The sequence below is a fragment of the Anticarsia gemmatalis genome, chromosome 27, assembly GCF_050436995.1.
Source record: "Anticarsia gemmatalis isolate Benzon Research Colony breed Stoneville strain chromosome 27, ilAntGemm2 primary, whole genome shotgun sequence".
NCBI classification, from domain to species: Eukaryota; Metazoa; Arthropoda; class Insecta; order Lepidoptera; family Erebidae; genus Anticarsia; species Anticarsia gemmatalis.
In genome coordinates, this window is record NC_134771.1 from 4,751,441 (window position 1) to 4,771,415 (window position 19,975).

Below are 19,975 nucleotides of genomic sequence, written 5' to 3' on the forward strand. Positions count from 1 at the left end.
CTAACCATACGACAAACAAACAACAGAATCTAAAACAGACCTACAAAGTTATTTTAGTTTTTATAATGAAGTCCAGAATATTATAAAGTTTCGTTAAAATATTTAAAGCTTAGTTGCTAAGCCATCGAAGATAAGATTCGAAAGTCATAAAACTGCACGTTTGGCGCAGTGGTTTAAGCGGTCACCTCGCCGCAACAACCGTAGCGCCGCGTGTGGTGGGTTCGAATCCCACCCAGGACAAATCTTTGTGTGATGAGCACGAGTATTTGTTCTGAGCCTGGATGTTAATGTATCTATATAAGTATGTATTTAGAAGTATATAAGTATGTTTATCAGTTATTTGGTTACCATAGTACAAGCTCTGCTTAGTTTGGAATCAAATAACCGTGCGTGAGTTGTCCAATAATATTTATTTAATATTTATTCATTGCTTTACTGTCCCAGATTTAAAAAATACTTGTTTTTTCAAAGCTACGATACTACGACGTATTTTTTTGGTTATTTCTACTTAGTGCAGCCTTGGACCGGAGACCAAAACTCTGATTTTGTTCGTGGCCCCAGAAAATGTCTAAGAAATGTTCAGTCTGGATTTGGATATTTAAGTTTAACAAGAGGAGTAAACGATATTTAAACCATTTTGTTTTATTTCTTTTTTTTTACAACTCATTACTGTCCCACTGCAGGGCAAGGGTCTCCTTCCAAACGAGGGGGAGGGGTTAGGCCTTGAGTCCACCACGCTGGCCAAGTGCGGGTTGGGATTTAAACTAGTAATCTTTATAAAAGTATTGATCTCAAAGAAAGTAGATCTTTTACCACCCTTCTTAAATTCAAGTCTTTATATAACTATTAATACTATTAATCTAATATTCTACAATATTCTTTCCCCTTTGTTACACAGGAGCGCGTAGACAAATTATCGGAGAGTTGTCGTCGATACAAGAATCAAATACGACTGCTCGTCAACAAGCTGAAGGAGGTCGGCATTGAAGATGTTAACGATATACTTGAAAATAATGGTAAATATATACAAAACAGTTTAGTCTTTAAATCAATAAAAATGTAGTAAATATATGTATACATATTTACTAGATTTTCGTAGCCGGATATGACGTACCAATATGTTTTTGCGCTTCAAAGCAAAGAAGCAGTGGTTTTAATTCACCACACACTCGAGCAGTTTCCGATTCAAGTCGATTTTCAGACATATTATTATTCCAAGGCAAGCATCCTAAGAAACTTTCATGAAGAACTTTAATCAGTCCTCTATTGTCTAACTACTCATTGTCTAACATTATACAGATATTATTGGCCTGCATTTTACATTTGCTTGACGTTTCTTCACAGTTTAATAATAATAATCATTTATTTGCAGACTTATTGTCCAAAAAATATTAGTAACACATTGTGCTTAATAATTCTAATGTTAGTAAAATTATAAATTACATAATATAATTTTAAAAAATCCTTTTTATTTGAATTAAACTTTTAAATTAAGTTTTAACAAGCTGATTAAAACGATTACTGGAAATTCATCCATTGAGTACAAAATTCCTTAGAAATGATAATATATTTTCATCATAATTTCTAGACCCAGTGGCGCCTCCAAACGCGTCGCTCACGCTAGAAATGGCGCCCGTCACTCGCAAGAAGGAGAGAGAGTACCTCGGCATGTTCGAGTACAAGATACAGGATGAAGGACTTATTATCAAGAAACTTATTAGTGGTGAGTGTAACTTATTATTTTTAATTACACTACTACAGGAAGACGTTATACATAGGAGACAGCAGGAATCTATACTAATATTATAAAGCTAAAGAGTTTGTTTGTTTGTTTGTTTGAACGCGCTAATCTCGGAAACTACTGGTCCATTTTAAAAATTCTTTCAGTGTTAGATAGCCCATTTATCGAGGAAGGCTATAGGCTATATATCATCACGCTACGGTCAATAGGAGCAGAGTAGCAATAAAAAATGTTACAAAAACGGGGAGAATTATGACTCATTATATAGCCTATAGCCTTCCTCAATAACTGGGCTATCTAACACTGAAAGAATTTTTCAAATCGGACCAGTAGTTCCTGAGATTAGCGCGTTCAAACAAACAAACAAACAAACAAACAAACTCTTCAGCTTTATAATATTAGTATAGATTCTGTCTTATGTGACGCAAGCGAAGTTGCGCGGGTCAGCTAGTCTCATAAATAAATGATAATGTCGGTCTCCGTGGTCGAGTAGTTAAGTGGCTACAACATTGTATCGGGAGGTCGTGGATTCGAATCCTACAAATAAATATATTTTTGCAATTCACGGACATTCTGAGTACTTTGTGTCTTGTTTTTTCTGAAACAGAATGAATAACATAAAGTTTGTAAGATTCAGATTCTATATAGCGGTCGGTGTATCCGACTACTGACAAGCTCTTAGGTTCGATTTCAGGTCGGTCAAAGTGCAAATGTTCTATCGCTGTCAATAGTCCTCCTCCCCTGTCGATATCTGGAGGTTTCTCGGGACCCTGGGTATTGGCAGACATCAGAGTAACGACTTACATTGCACTGTTGGTTTGGATGATATAAATCGCCATTTCACTTCCACTACACCTATCGATCACCAAACCAAGTGCAATACTGTCCGTTCCATTTTAGATTTACCCCGCCCAAATCTTGAATCCTTCTCCTTTTCTCCAGTAACGCCGGAGGATATAAAGAAGATAATCCTGTCCATTAAGTCGAATGCAGTAGGCGCCGATGACGTCAGTCGTCGGATGATTGTCTCTGTTTTGGATCACTTGCTCCCAGCTATTTCCCATATTATTAATTTCTCCCTTACCGTCGGTTCCTTCCCTTCTCTGTGGCGCAAGGCCTACATTATCCCTTTACCTAAAATTCCAAATCCGTCGCTTTCAGCTCACTTCCGACCTATTTCCATTCTCCCTTTTCTTTCCAAAGTGCTCGAGGCCTGTGTGCACAAACAGTTAACACAGTTTGTGTTCAACAATAACCTTCTTAGTCCATTTCAATCCGGGTTCAGACCAGGCCACAGCACTACTTCGGCACTCCTTAAAGTGACTGGCGATATTAGGGCGGGGATGGAGGATACAAAAGTCACTGTGATGGCTTTGGTAGACTTCTCAAACGCCTTCAATACCGTCAGTCATGATATCCTCCTCTCTATCCTTTCTCATCTTAATATATCTTCCGGTGCAATAAAATGGTTTTCCTCATATCTTCAAGGACGCCAGCAATCAGTTCACTTCGGTGAATCCTCATCGAGCTGGCGTGAACTTGATTCTGGCGTCCCGCAAGGCGGCATTCTTTCTCCCTTATTGTTTTCTTTCTTTATTAATCTGGTTACCCAAAATCTTCAAGGAGCGTATCATCTGTACGCTGATGACTTGCAGCTTTATTCGCAAGGAACTGTGGACTCCATATCCACAGCGGTTGATGTCGTGAACGGCGACCTCGAACACATCAAGTCCTGGTCCGAGAAGTTCGGCTTAGCCGTTAACCCTACCAAATGTCAGGCTATACTGGTAGGCAGTCACCGTAACATCAGCAGGCTTGGTCACGTTCACGTTCCACCTATAGTTTTTAATGGCTCTACTATTGAAACTACGTCTGCTGTGCGAGATTTAGGATTATACATTGACTCAACTTTAAGCTGGAAAACCCAAATAGCCAATGTTTGTCGCAGAGTCACTAGCACATTGCGGGCTCTATATCGCCTCAAGAACATGCTGCCATGTAGGACGAAAGCGATGCTTGTACAGACTTTAATTTTCCCTCTCATCGACTATGGTGATGTGTGTTACTTTGACTTGAATGCAGATCTCCTCAACAAACTCGACCGTCTTCTTAACAACTGCATTCGATTCATATTCAATCTTCGCAAGTATGATCATGTATCTACTTATCGCGCTCAACTTAGGTGGCTACCAATCCGTGAGCGCCGTAATTTACGCGCTCTCACGACACTCTTCTCTTTCCTTACTTCTTCTTCTCCCCCAGCCTACCTAACTCCCTACTTTCAATACTTGTGTGATAACCACAACCGTAATCTCCGCTCTTCAAGCAATCTCACTCTTCTCTGCCCATCCCACACTACTGGGTTTATTAACTCTTCTTTCCCTGTCCAGTCAGTTCTGTTATGGAATGCGCTCCCTCTTGAAATCAGGATGTCCACTAACCGTCTTACGTTCAAGAACAAAGTGCGGGATCTTTTGTTGAACAAAGTTGCAGAATCGTCACAATTATCTTATATATCATAAGTAATATTTATTATGTTTATGTACATATTATTTATGTTTATGTATTTACACTCATATAGCTTATTTATCTTATTATTTATTTGTACACTCTTTCTTAACTCACTTTCCTTCCTCTTTTAAACACCTTCGTAATAATCTCTGCATCACCCTAAGGTTGACTGGCAGAAAATGCCCCTGGCATTAAGTCCGCCTTTATACAAATTTGTATATTAAGTTTAAATAAATAAATAAATAGTAGTTCGGAGTCTGGTAAATGTCAATAGACTCGCTACCTATTACAGACAGACATTGTTAATTACGAAACGCGGATGTTTTTTATACCTCTGTCTAAACCTTTGTGTGTAACAAAAGTGCAATTATTGTTATAAAATTTTTCTTTCTCCAACAGACTTGAAACCCAAAGTAGCAGTGACTCTCCTCCCGGGTCTGCCCGCGTACATCTTGTTCATGATGCTGCGGCACATGGACCACGTGGACGACGAGCCCAAGATGCACCAGCTCATGAAGGCGGTCCGCACGGCTGTCAAGAAGAGCCTCAAGAAACGCGCCGATAGCGTCGAGTACAACGCGCTGTGGCTCGCTAATATGTTGAGGTGAGTGGGAGTTAGCTTAGGGATGGTTTAGGGGACGGTTTAGGGGACGGTTTAGTCTCTTAGTCAATAGCGTCGAGTACAACGCGCTGTGGCTTGCTAATATGTTGAGGTGAGTGGGAGTTTACTTAGGGGACTGTTTAGGGGACGGTTTAGGGGTCACTTTTATTAAACTGCGTCGAGTGTTACGTGCTGTAGTTGACTTATGTGATGAGGTAAGTGATAGTTTACTTAGAGGATGGTTTATTGGGTGGTTTAGGGGACGGTTTAGGTGTCACTTTTTCTGAACTGCGTCGAGTGCTACGTGCTGTAGTTGATTTATGTGATGAGGTAAGGGACTAAACCATCCCCTAAGTAATTACTTAGGGGATGGGTGACGAGTATAACACGATGTGACTCGCTAATATGCTCAGGAAAGTGAGTTTACTTAGGGTATGGTTTAGGGGTAAGTTATATAGAAAGTAGCAGTGACTCTTCTCCCGGGGCTGCCAGCATGACACTCACTCATGATCTGAAAAACATTCATTTTAACTATTTCGGAGCGTGATGCTCGAAAACTGATGAGAATTTTGATAAAGCGTGTATAACAAAAGTTGTAGACTATTTTATCATCTTTCATTATGTAGAAGACACTTTTTCTCTACGACGAACCGTTTTAAAGATATTAGTGAAGAACTAAGTTATGGGTACTTTAACCCCCTCCCCCCACTCCGGCGCCCCCCCTAGAGGCGGGGATTTTTAGTATGTTTATCCTCTAAGCATCCTGAACCAATTTCTGAAGAAATTGCTCAGGATCCCTCTCACGCACTCTACACTTGCTTTTTTGAATGGACTATTTATCAGACAAGACATATATGCTTAAAGCTGTTACACATAGTGCCGGCGGTTGTTAAACGATCTGTAAGATAAGCAAACATTGGCGCGATCATTTCATAGATGGGTGACCGCAAAGTGGTATTTGAACTCCGAAGGGAAGGCCTTTCTTCCAACTATGTTGGAGTCGGCTCCCAGTCTCACTGGATGCAGCTGAATGCCAGTATTTTACATGGAGCGACTGTCTATCTGACCTCCACAACACAGTTACCTGGGTTAATTGTCTCTCTCTATAGCACGATACCCTTCGGTAAGACTGGTTGTCAGACTTTCAAGCTTCTGACTACTGTTAACGACTGTCAAAGATCTTTGAAAATGATAGCCAGGACGTACAATTTAACGTGCCTTCCAAGACACGGAGGAACTCGATAGGTGTTAGATGGTCACCCATCCATAGAACAACCGCGGCAAGCGTAGCTTAACATCATATAGCTAAGCCACGAGCTCTAAAGCCACTACTAACACTGGTCTTGTCCACAGATTATTGAACAATCTGCGTCAGTACAGTGGCGACACGATCTATCAGTCGGCCAACACGCCGCGTCAGAATCAACAATGTCTGCGTATATTCGACCTGTCCGAGTACCGGCAAGTGCTCAGTGATATCGCCGTCTGGATATATCAAGGTAATAATTATACTCGTATGCTCTATACAATTTTTTTATCTATATATTAATACGTGAAGCAAAAACTTTGGGCCCTTTTTACGAACAACGTCCGGACGCAGAAGCAGGAGCTGAGAATGCAAATATTTTTTAATAATAATTCTTCTTCTTTTTGTCGTATGGCTAGTGATCAACCTAGTGTTAAAGTTGCTCAAGCCGCCCGAAGGCCTTTGATATTGTGACATGGAAATTATATATATAACATAAATAACTGAAAGCACCTTTTTATATTACTATCATTATACCATGCATTATATTGCCAATTTTTAATACGTTGTCGTCGTGCAAAGAGTTTTTGGGGTAAAAATTATTTGATGGCAAAATATAATATAGAAATTAATCCGCTCAGTAGTTTTTTAAGACACAATCTTTCCTGCCTAAATATTACAGGAATTGGTATGGTAATGCAATTTTTTTAAAACATCTAATAATTGATGGGGAATAATCAGTGACGCTCAAATCTGTGTTAAGAAAATAATTAGTCAAAAATCATCAATCATCAACTATCTTAAAAGTAGAAATAAACATACTCAAGAATTATTTAACGTTTATTTCGTCTCGCAGGCCTCATCCACCTGCTGGAGCGTCAACTGGAGCGGCTCATAGTGCCGGCCATCCTGGAGCACGAGGAGATCTCGGGCCTGTCGGGGCCCAGCGCGCGCCCGCCGCCCGCCGGCAGCCTGGGCGCCGGGCCCGCGCGCCTCAAGCTGGAGCTGAGCGCCACGCACGACCACCTGCACACCTACGCCGTCGACCAGCCGCTCAGACTTATGATATTTAAACAGGTCAGCCATAGACATTGCAACCTTTATCATGTCAGTTCTTCTCTCACAGTTGTAGTGTCCCACAGCCACAGTGTCCCACAGCCCCGCCCCCACCTATAGTTATTTGTTCTAACGATAAAAAAATCATCATAATGGTACATGGCGAACTCAAGGTGTAGCTTCTCACTTATTATGATGCAGCCACACTTCATCGCGAAGGTTCGTGATCACGTTATCGCCTCGCGATAATCAAGAACTGTAATTCATTTCACGCGAAACATGAAAGGTGCTTTTCGCGATGTGTAGCCAACAGCACGAACTTTGTCGCTACAAAGCTCTTTGATGTGCGGCAATTTACTGACAAAGGCGCGTAAGGCATTCGTATTCCAGAATAAGATTTGCCATAGAACAAACACTTCAGCCAGACGTGTCTCCGGAAATCTCTGTAAATCTTCGCGTTATCCCAATAGTGTGGCCCAGGCATCACGGGAAAAGACCCTCACCCAACAGTGGCAGATAATTTTCTTTATTAAGAACTCATAACCATATAACAAATGCTACTTAAATATTGCATATTACTAAACAAGTGTCATTTCTTTTCTAGTTATTCTACTACATCTGCGCGTACAGTTTGAACCAGTTACTCCTGCGCAAGGATCTGTGCTGTTGGGCTAAGGGCTTGCAGATCAGATACAACATCTCTCATCTCGAGACCTGGATCAAAGAACATCTCGCCGAATATGGACAGAAGAGCGTAAGTAGCACAGTACTAAATTAAATTAAAATATTGTGTGTATTAGAAATAATTATCACATGCTCCAACGGTGAAGGAAAACATCGTGAGGAAACCTTGCATGCCTAAAATTTGTTTAATACATTTATTGAGGGCATGCAAAGTCCCCAACCCGCACTTGGCCAGCGTAGTGGACTCAAGGCCTAACCCCTCCCTCATTACGGGAGGAGACCCTTGCCCAGCAGTGGGACATAAATGGGTTAATTAAAAAAAATAATTAAATATGACTTAGACAACTACTTAGTAGAGAGTCTTGTATGCAAGGTTTGTGGCGGAAGTATAATATAAAACTTTAGACTGCGTACGGTGGCCTGTTTGATACAGTTACTTAATTTAGTGAATACATAGAATTGTTTATTATAGTCTAGAGAAATGGTGCATGCCAAGGCTCTATCCTATGTTGTCGGACTATAGTAATTTTAAATGTTTTCGGAGATGCCTTCTAGGTATTGTGAACTACCTCTGTAACAGTTTTTACTACTAATCACCGGTTCGATTCTCGGATCGGGGTAAAGAATATTTTCAGCTTTTCTTTCAAGAAAATTTCCTAGTGGATTGCTCGAAGACAGGAAGTCGATGTTCTAGCCTTGGTCCTTTGAAGCATATAAAGTTGGTCCTGCGCTTGACCTCTCACTGGTCGTGTCGGTTAACAGTCCCACCAGACTATGAGTGTACCTGTGTATTATTCACACGTGGGATACTATAAACAAAATCCTACACCGTTGGCTAGTTTTAATAAAACTGACCGCCGTAGCCGAATACTGGTTAATTGTTTGTTTGTTTAGTTTTAATTTTAGTTTTAGTTTTACATAATGTTTAATGCCTAATATTTGCATGTCTTAATGACAAAATATGTGATACTGTATTGTTTTGATAACCAACTTTTGTACCATATTTTCTGCGAATAAAAATAATTTGAATTTGTTTTTATTGCCAGGTGGAAGAGATCCTGGGCGTGCTGAAGCCGATCACTCAAGCGGTTCAGCTGCTGCAAGCACGCAAGTCCATGCAAGATGTGCAGTCTACTGTAGACATGTGTGCCAACCTTAATGCCATGCAAGTTTGTAAGGTAAGTCAAGTTAAAAATCAGAAAATATTTATTTTGACAATTTTTTTAGAATATGGACATCATATACACCTGCACCTTTGAATAATTCCAATAATAATTTAAATACAAATAGTCTAATTAAGCAAGGTCCCCCCAAACCGACGTATTTATTTAAATTATTAATACATTCTTAGGTACTTTAAGATAAAGTTTTTTTCTTACTTTTTAAAGGGAAATTAAATTCTTGTCTCAGAGGTTTTAATTTTTTTTTTATTTTATACTTCTTAAAAGTAAGTTAGGATATATTAAGCCATTCAAATTTTCCCACCACCAACTTTATCTTCATACGAACCTATTTGAGTCCCCATCCGAGTATATTTGCAGACATTCGGTTAATCTCCCCACTTTCAACCCCTACAATTTTTAAACGGCTCAACCGATTTTCATCAAACATGTCATCCTTAAAAAAAAAAGTTATAAACTAACTAAAATCACTGCATCCGTTCAGGAGTTATGATGCCACAGACAGAGGGACATGTCAAACTTACAACACTTCTCTGTTTGCGTTGGCGATTAATAAAATCACCGAATATCGATAATATTACTAAATGATATTTGTGTCCTTAGATCCTGAACATGTACACGCCGGCCGAGGAGTACGAAGTGAAAGTGACCCGAGAGTTCATCCACGAGATACAGAAGAAGATGCAGGAGAAGGCTGGCACCAACCCTGATAAGGAACCGGTAAGTTACATTCATAATAATTAAATAGACCTATTACTGACCCACTGGGAGGCTAGGACCTCCTTAGGGAATAAGGGAGGGGTTTGTACAAAGACCTGTTACTGATTACTCGTCGCATTGCTGGGCAAGGATCCCTCCTGGAATGAGGGAGGGTTAGGTACAATGACCATTACTAGTCCCATTTCTGGACAAGAGTCTTCTCCCGGAATGAGAGAGGGGGTACTAAGACACATTATTGGTCCCACTGGGCAAGGATCCCTCCTGGAATCAGGGAGGGGTTAGATAATAAGAACCATTACTAGTGCCACTGTCGGACAAGAACCTCCTACTGTAATGAGGGAGAGGTTAGGTACAAAGACCTATTACTGTCCCACTGCTGGGCAAGAGTCTCCTCCCGTAATGAGAGAGGGGTTAGGTGCTTAAGACCTGTTAGTGGTCCTACTGCAGGACAAGGGTCTCCTCTCTCATTCTCTCCTGGAATGAGGGAGGCCTATAATATATAGCGGAGGAGGCCTATATAGAGAAGGAGAATAAGCCTTAAGTCCAGCACATTGGACCATAGGACCCTTTCTGTATTGTACAATACTGCTGACCACGTGGTTTCGGGTTCAATTCCTGAGTCGGGCACTATAGTACCTCAAAGTTTCGTAACGTGGCCGGTATATGGAAATAGCCTCGACACCTATTACATGGGACTGAAATAGTAAATGGCGAAACGTGAGTGCAAAAACCGATTAAACAAACCTTTTAGACTTGAGTTAAGCGTCTTCGTACCGCGGAGGTTACGTTAAAAGTCGGTCTGGGTTAATGATACGGTCTTCAAGGCATGTCATATGTCTTCGAGCAACTTTGACACTATCTATATAAGTATGTATTTAGAAGTATATAAGTATGTTTATCAGTTATTTGGTTACCATAGGACAAGCTCTGCTTAGTTTGGAATCAAATGACTGTGTGTGAGTTGTCCAACGATATTTAAGTTAGTACGACAAATAAATTAAATGATCTTTTTTATTTTCAGCAAAATCTTCTAATGGACTCCAAGATGATATTCTCAGTGCAGTTTCCATTCAATCCTTCGCCCATCCGGCTAGAAGCCATCGAGCTGCCTGAAGTCCTCGAACTGGACGGTCTACTCACCAAGATATAAGACCAGTAGACCAGAAGACCGAAACACGAAACCTACTCAAAGTAGTATGTAACTATAGCTAGAAACAAAATAGAATTTTCTACTCACCAAAAGACCAGATTTTAGAAAGAAAATAACGGCTTAAATGACATAGATGGTATTATTAGTATGTTTTTCGTTGAAATACTAAACGGTCTTTTTGGTCTACTGAGAAGACCGAAAAGACCGAATAGACATTCCATTAAAATATGTTTTTTATATTAATTTAGTTGTTAATTTTATGAGTTTTTATGTATATAATTTGAATAATATTTATGCTAAACTAAGTATTAATAGACCAATCAGAAGAGAGTAGTGAATGTTGATATTTGTTATACATATATATAGAAAATATAATAGAATCAGTAAGTATATAGTCAAATTGAGTAGAGAAATATAGTATTTCACTGTTAAAATAAATAGTAAAAATCATTATATTATGTACTTCTATGTATTAAAATTATTTACTTAAAACATTAAAAATTGCCTCTTTCGTTCGATAGTTGAAGGCTTGGGAACGGAGTTCTATTCCCGGTTGAAAAATATGCGTAATATACCCAGATATTTAGTATACAATAGATAATTCGAACCAGGTAAATGGGAATAAACCATATGAAATACCTATAGTCGCCATTTGATTCCCGGGTCAAGCAAAATATTGAAACAAAAATGGAATCGAACACAGTCTCATGGTATTATTAATTAACTAATTAATATCTAACTGAAAAACCTCTGAAATATTTCTGGGTATAACAAATAAAAAATGAAAGAGCGAGAAAGAACTATATCAAAAGAAAGAGACAGCTTATCGAAATGTACTTAATATATATTATTGCCATACAAATTAATTAAAATTTTTCTTTATCCGGTGCCATTTAACTATATCGGTTTAAACACTGTACTTAAAACATTTTACTTACAACGAAAACTTTTATTTTAATTATTATATTTTTGTTAAGTTTATTATTCAATTGATTATAACGGAAGCTTAGGAGAATTATTTTATTAATTTGAGTAGTTAACTATAAATACACTATTTGTGACATTTTTGTTAAAACATTTTACGATAAAATTTAATATATTTTCTGAAATACTGCCTAAATTAGTTTTGTAATAACTGGTTAGCCAACTATAACAAAATGTCTGTCAAGTCTCCCTAAAACTTGAGAACGACTGGATGATTTCACTGTCTCCGTGGCGCAGTGGTTTAGGTCACCACGCCGCTACCACTGCGTTGGGAGGTCGTGGGTTCGATTCCCACACGGAACAATTCTTTGTGCGATACACAAATAATTGTTTCGGGTCTGATTGTACTTTGTGTCCGTTGTTTGTATGTTTGTAAAAGTTCCCGCGACACAAGAGCAATTCTTAGTGCGGGAGTTGTCTTTATAAACAAATGAAAATTTGCTATCAAAGGAAAAGTGGGTTTAACACCAGCTCTGCTTACACTTTCGGGTATAACCGGCGTAACTAAGGTTTTATTTTAAATTTTATCGTAAAATGTATATCAATCAAATTTAGACCAAAACCACGAATTAATACAGCCTATAATAGCTTGAACGTAGCAGAAATAAGGCATAGTGCATAATAGCGTAAGATTAGTTGATTTTATTAGAAAATGAGTGCTGAGATATGACAATTAGTTTATTTGTTTTATTGTTCCTAAAATATCGTCAACATTTTGTTGGAGTGGGTCATTTTGAGTTGTCGTCAAAACTTGGACTAATTTTGACCCGTGATTAACATTATGGCCCATTACAAAAATAACATATTTTTCTTTTAAAAGCTATAGTTTAAATAATGCTCATATTCTCCAATAATTTTGCTGTCAACACTTAGACCTGTCAATTTTCCACTAGCGGATCAATTGACTCCTATATAAGTATAAAAATTAAAATAATGTACACCGTGACTGATTTTGTCAAAATATTCTATTTATTTAATATTTTTAAGTGTAGCTTATTTTTTTTATGCATTCCTAAATAATTATATTCCATATTTCATAATTATTGGCTTCCTTTTGTCTTCCATTTAATTTTATTATAAAAATATCTCTTTATTTGCCAATGTAATTGCATTTTTTGTCTCTTTTACACTAAGTCTATCTCAGCAATTCCTATTTAAGGCTAAGTTTTAAATCAACGAACTTTTTCTTTAAGATTTATAATTTTTTTTATAATAAAATACATTTTTTTGTTATTATTTACCGATGAGTTCAAAATATTCACCACTGAAAAACCACAACACTACAAAAAATCTTTCAGAAACCTTTTTATGTGAATATAAACACAAGCATTAGCTAACTGCGAAAAGAATGAGTATTTTATGTTTTTGGCGCTTATTATATGTTAATATAGGTAAATACATTTTTAAATTAGGCCCCAACAAAATATTTGTTTCTTAACAATAAATAGATTCAAAAATCTAATTAAAAATTAACGAAATTATTACAAAAAAATGGCATCTTTTTAAATTTAAATATCAAACTTTGGCATTCACATACATACATAAAATCACACATTTGGTCTTTACCTACCCTTATGGGAAAAGACGCGATTTCATGTATATTTAAATTGGCATTTAATTTCAACAAAAAATAATTTAATTTCGTTAAAAAGTGTTCTAAATACGCTAGGCTAGGCAATAAAAAAACTGCCAGTGTTAAACCTATATACATATGTACTTAAGTAAATAATAATGTATGAAATATATCAAAATTAAATGTGGTTATAATTGTGGTGAAAATAATTTGTCTTAAAAGCGCTGATTATTGAAAATAATGTCCTTCAAAGATTTCTTTGGTTTAAGCGATATTGTATACTATAAGACGCCCGCGACTTCGTCCGCATGGAAACCCTTCCGTGTAAATCCCGATCCCTCGGGAGCTCCGGGATAAAAAGTTGACTATGTGTTATTCTGAATCTTCAGCTACCTACATACCAAATTTCGGCACAATCGGTTCAGTAGTATTTGCGTGAAAGAGTAACAAATGTCCATACATACATACTCACAAACTTTCGCATTTATGATCTTAGTAGGATAAACTAGCAGACTGGCCCGACTTCGTCCGAGTATAGAACAATTTTATCCCGTTTATTTTATTCTCGTGGGAATCTTGATCCCATCGATCCCTTACAAACCTTGTCCCGACAGTAACAAACATATAAAAAATAATTGTCTAATTTAGTTTAGTTGTTGAACAGTTATACGCGTACATACATTTCTGTCATTCATATTTATTTATATTCTTATTCTTAAATGTCGCATAAACCAAAAAGTCGTTCAAGTAGGTGGTTCGCGCCGCGTCTGTGACATGAGACCGCGCCGCTATACCGTTACCGTGACTTGACTATACTGCTCCCGATAGTTCAAAAAGACGCATCTTACAAGAAGTTGGAACGGAGAAATGATTTAATCTACAAAAACCTGAATAAGCGCTTTATTTCGCTTTAAAACTGTAACAGAGCGACAAAGACAATTAAAAAAAAATGTAGGCGACTTTTTTTTTGCTGATTCCGGAAACATTTATAACTTAAGTTTGGCAATAATCTTCGATGCGTCTTTTCAATTATAAGAATATGAAACAGTTCGCCAGCGAGACCGAGACAGGAGGCAGATCGTAAGTAAAGTGACGGTTTTGGTCTCGTGTCTCGGTCTCCTGCCCCCTGTCCCCTATCTCCTGTCTCTTGTCTCCTATATCCCGTCTACTGTTTCCTGTCTCCTGTTTCCTGTCTCTTGTCTCTATCGCAGCGCGAACCAACGCTAACATATTTCAAAGCTTCAGCTGCTTTGAGACAAATAAATCGTGTCATTCCATTATGTATAATTTAATGTTATAGAGAAATGTTAGATTATGAGAGTTTTAATATAGAGGAATTATATAGAATATATGTTTTTGGGAAAGTTACAGTTTTGCAACAAAAATGTACAGTAATATGAGGTATTCGGACACTATAGCAGAAATGAATACATTAGAGGCTTCCTAACCCGAGTGGCTTCACTCGCGTTTTCATGAACTATTTCAGAAGTGAAGGGGTGATTAGGTACTGAAAAAAGCAATTTGTTGTTTATTTCAAGCCTCATACTTTTATTGTTACCCTCTTTATTTACTTTTACCTTGCTAAATTTCATCAAATTCAGGTAAGCGGTTTAGGCCTAAAAGGTTAACAAACAGACTAGGGCATTTATCATTTTAATGTCGAAAAGTATAGACTATGGAATGTCTCTCACGGACACAAATATTAGCGTTTTCTATAATTTGTGTTTGATATTTAAACATTGCTTAATGACCTCGCAATAAAGTTAATTCACCTTGAAGAATTTTCTTTAATAAAATTACCATTTCTAGAGTCTCTAACCCCCGGTTTCTGAGGTAAATTTAGCGGTAGTTTATCTATTCAATAGCGTTTAAGCTAAACGTGCCTTAGAAAACGTGCATAAGAGATTCAAGTTACTTCATAAACTGTACATTTTCGTCAAATAATTGTAACTTTCCCAAAACAGCTGAGGACTCAATAATAAATAGAGAGTATATAATATATTAAATAGATATAAAACACTGTTACCATTACGCTAGGTGCTTTGGGAGCTAACTTGTACTTAAAACAACTCGATACGAGATAAATATATACAAATGTTTGAGAAATTGGTCAGATTTTAATTAAACACCTTAACTATACTGCCGTCCTCGAACTATAATGCCGTTATTTACAAAAACAATTTTGTAGATAACGGCATTTTGCTTCGAGATATTCGCGAAAAGGCGCGACAAAAGAAATAATATATGCAATGCTGTTTCCAGATGCTGTTAAAGATATTTCAAATCGCAGTTTCCAGATAGTTACGATAAAACATTAAATTTCTTTTTTGCGCCTTTTTATCGAATATCTTGAAACATTGTTTTTGTAGATAACGGCATTATAGTTAGAGGACGGCAGTATAGTTTAAGGGACAATTATATGCCTCTAGTAAAAAAAGGTATTTTGTCGAAAATGAATCAATTTTGGAGGCAGTTTCGATTGAAACCCAACAAAAGATTTGATATATAAATTCGGCTCGGAAAAAGAATTTATTTCTGACCAATTTTTCAAATGTTTATAAAACTACCCTGTTTAGTATCACAAATGCTTTAAAACTTATACATAGTAAAAATGTCGTATTATTTTGGTCGGGGAAAAAGTATTTTTGCATTATATTATGTGTGAACTTGTAATAAAACCTTTTCTCTACACAAAAAGCTCGATATTTGGGTACCTCACGAGCTCACTGAAAGAAACCTAATGAACCGTGTACTCATTTGTGATTCTTGAAGCCAAAGAGATTTTATTACAAGTTCATACATACTATAATGCGAAAAGACTTTCTCCCCGACCTAATATAAAAAATTTCTTAAAACATCATTTGTAGTATTTTCTTATTTATTTGAAATATAACGCTCTTTTCACACGTCATACAGTTGACTGTACGGGAAATACGCCCGAAATATGTAAAATCGCATATTTTATAGATTTCGGATAATATATCGCGGCCCTAAGTACTTAATTAGATTATTAAAACAGTATTTTGTATGTAATCTGTTCATGTTATAAATGTATAAGATAATATTATTTATTAGTGTTTTTTCTTACTAAAATGTTATTTTTGCGTTAGTGTCTGAATATAGTAACAAGCTCAGCAGACGGATGCCGCCGTGGCGCAGTAGTTAAAGGTCTCCACGCCGCATTCATTGCGTTGAGAAGTCATGGATTCGATTTCCTAACGGAACAATTATTATTTGTGCGATCCACTAATAATTGTTGCGGGTCTGGTTGTACTTTGTGTCCGTTGTTTGTATGTTTGTTAAAGTCCCCGCGACACAAGAGTAATTCTTAGTGCGGGAGTTGTCTTTTTTAATACGAAATATAAATACAAGAAACATAGACAAGATGTGCGGGTGACGAAATTTATAAATTTGTTCCTGCACAGGGGTTTGTTGCTATATTCAGACCAACAAACTTAAATGGCGCATTCTATGTCTTTCATTTAATCCTATGTGATGTCTACTATAGTGAGATGTTCATTCCGTTCCTTATATATAATCTAAATTTATAGAAAATTCTATGTATATTGTGTTGTTTAATATATAACTATTTATTAGGTGCTCAAGTTATTCGAGTTAATATATTTATTGTCAATTGTATGAAATTTTATTGTTATGGAAACCTTAGGCTCAATTCACACCGGGACAGCACAGGCCAGCGGGCTTATCACGTATCTCAATTGACAGCTAGTATACGTCAAATCTATGGTCACCATTCAGTACATTGCTGGTTTGACGTAACGTGTTAATCACTATAATCTAAGGAAGAAACCAATGGACAGCAAAGTGGCTTTCAAATGGCTGTCAACTAAGATACGTGATAGCCCCCCTGGAAAACTTTCCATTTTAAATAATACTAAACTTAATCAACAAAATGGCTACTACACACAAGCCTTCAAAATCATAAACTGTCGCACTTTTCAGACATTTTCATTGATACCTGGCTTATATGCAAAGATAAATAGCATTACTAAATAAAGCATTTATGAAGTGTTTAACATAGCAGGGTAGCTTTCACTGCTGTTCAAATAAGCTATATAGCATAATAATGTAGACATAACTTAGAAGTTGCATAGCAAACAAACAAACAAACATATTACTTATATTTTGTTAAGCAATAGACTATATTATCTTGTCTATGTTCGCGTTCAGTAATCCGATTCTCTACTACTATCGACTACCGACAACCGAACTGTCATCGAGAAATTTTGTATGAAAATCTGATCAGCGCCTCTGACGGGTGTCGTAGGAAACATTTTGGCAGTACATTCTAAATGTCAAAATTTCGATAGCTAGCCGGTTGTCGGTAGTCGATAGTGGTAGAGAGTCGAGGCACTGTACTCCGATTCTCTACTACTATCGACTATCCACAGCGCCCATAGCCAGTTGCGCTCACCAGTCGGTAAACGATCTGTGGGTTAAGCAAACCATGGCGCGGTCATTCTATAGATGGGTGACCGCATGGTATTACAATGTTTTTTATTATTGAACTATTACGCACTGTCTTGTAAGTCTCTCAGTTAAGAGAATTTTGTGATTTTACGTATATTTTGCAGGATAATATAACAACAATCGTACGCATGTTATAAATTTTTCACCATTTGAATGGTTGTCACACTTTCTAGATGGACATAGGCTACATTTTAGGTTCAAGCCGTGAAAAACCAGACTAGAGTGGCTAAACTATAGACTAGTCGTCTGGATAGTCGACAGTGCGTAGTGGATCTAAGTTGAGACAATTGTCAAAAGAATCGGTCAAAACGTTAACGCTTGTCGTAAAACAGCTAAGTTTCAAAATGTTTTAGTTAAATTATTTCATTCAAATATGAAATTCCACTAAAATAATTATAAAAAGCAATACTTAGCATATCTATGTTATTGTTTGTTATCAAATATGTTTGAAGTATCTTGTGATTGTTGAAATATTTATGGATTAAAGTAAATGTTATTTTGAATTGTATTGCATATGAGCACTATACATTCCTTATAGATGGCGTATGTTATTAAATCGTTAAATAAATACAATTTTATTTGTGTTTCTTTAATTATTTATGTTTGTTTTGACCCTTTCCTTTGGCTGATTTTCAGGAGAATTTACAAGGTAACTTACCTTGTAAATTCTCCTGAAAATCAGCCTGAGAATAAGAACTCGATATAAATTGCTTTTTTTTTTTTAATAACCCATTTCTGTCCCACTGCCTGGCAAGGGTCTCCTCCCAAAAGAGGGGGAGGGCTTAGGCCTTGAGTCCACCACGCTGGCCAAGTGCGGGTGGGGGACTTACAAACTGCTTATACTGAATTATTTTAATTAGTTTCTGTGCATCGCTTTTGCCCGGTTTCTGAGGTACATTTAGCGGTAGTTTATCTATTCAAACTGTCATTTCTATATGAGTTTAAACGCTATTGAATAGATAAACTACCGCTAAATGTACCTCAGAAACCGGGGGTTTTTCGCGTTGAGTATGTTATCATCCGATAAAATGTATTTTAGTCCCTACGAGTACCTATGTGTTAAACTAAGTCATACAGTATCTTCAACCAAATAAATAATTGTAATTTCAACGAATACTTAGGCGATGAAATAAAACGGTTTATAAGAAACTAGCTTTTACCCGCGACTTCGTCCGCCACCTGAATTTTCCCATGGGAATGCGTCATTTTCCCGGGGTAAAAAGTAGCCTATGTCCTTTCTCGGGTATCAAAATATCTCCATACCAAATTTCATGCAAATTGGTTCAGTAGTTTAGGCGTGAAATTTCGGATGCAACTAAATATAATTACCTTCTAGAAAGATGCCATCCATGAATATTTGATATGTTAAGGAGAATCTGATGCCAATCATAAGTATTAGTCTTCAGAACTTATCATAATTTAAATATTAATAAGCAATGTATTATGACATTTATTGAAGCACGGATTTCGCGAAGTCACTGTGACGTGAGGCATTTCAGTAAAACGGTTTAACGGCCCGAAGCACAGTGATTAAGGTGGTCGCCATGCCTATTATTGCATTGGGAGGTCGTGGGTTCGATTCCCACACGAAATAATTATTATGCGATCCATAAATAGTTGTTTTGGATCTGGTGGTACTTTGTGTCCGTAGTTTGTATGTTTGTAAAAGTCCCCGCGACACAAGAGCAATTCTTAGTGCAGGACTTGTCTTGGAAAAGTAAAAAAAAAGTACCTAATAATTGGTTGGAATTATTTCTTTATAAGAACCACGGGGGTCCTATCAGCTATCAATATGCAATATAATAAATTCTCAATAAAGAATATCGCAATCTTTAAGCCATTTATATTAATTTATTGTCTAATATCTTTATCGTTTGATAAATAATCAGGTAATCGCAATAGAAGCAAGTAACTACGCTTATTCGATAACACTATTGCTATGGATAAAATTGTGACGAAAGCAAAAGAAACAAGTTTTTTTTAAATTCAATTATTCAATGGAAAATAAATGAAGAACCCTCTCCTGCTCCTAATGAA

The 19,975-nt window shown here is 37.0% G+C and overlaps 1 protein-coding gene across 1 annotated transcript in view; it reads left to right on the forward strand.

Moving 5' to 3' along the window:
* didum (dilute class unconventional myosin) overlaps positions 1-18,531 on the forward strand; it is a 59,947-nt gene extending 41,416 nt beyond the window's left edge. Inside the window, exons 32-40 of the mRNA XM_076132414.1 lie at positions 899-1,016; positions 1,589-1,723; positions 4,652-4,856; positions 6,207-6,352; positions 6,956-7,176; positions 7,760-7,909; positions 8,886-9,017; positions 9,624-9,740; positions 10,762-18,531. Coding sequence (XP_075988529.1) covers positions 899-1,016; positions 1,589-1,723; positions 4,652-4,856; positions 6,207-6,352; positions 6,956-7,176; positions 7,760-7,909; positions 8,886-9,017; positions 9,624-9,740; positions 10,762-10,890 — 1,353 coding nt within the window. The 3' untranslated portion in view covers positions 10,891-18,531. The remainder of the gene's footprint in view (positions 1-898; positions 1,017-1,588; positions 1,724-4,651; positions 4,857-6,206; positions 6,353-6,955; positions 7,177-7,759; positions 7,910-8,885; positions 9,018-9,623; positions 9,741-10,761) is intronic.
* Positions 18,532-19,975: the final 1,444 nt, after the last annotated feature.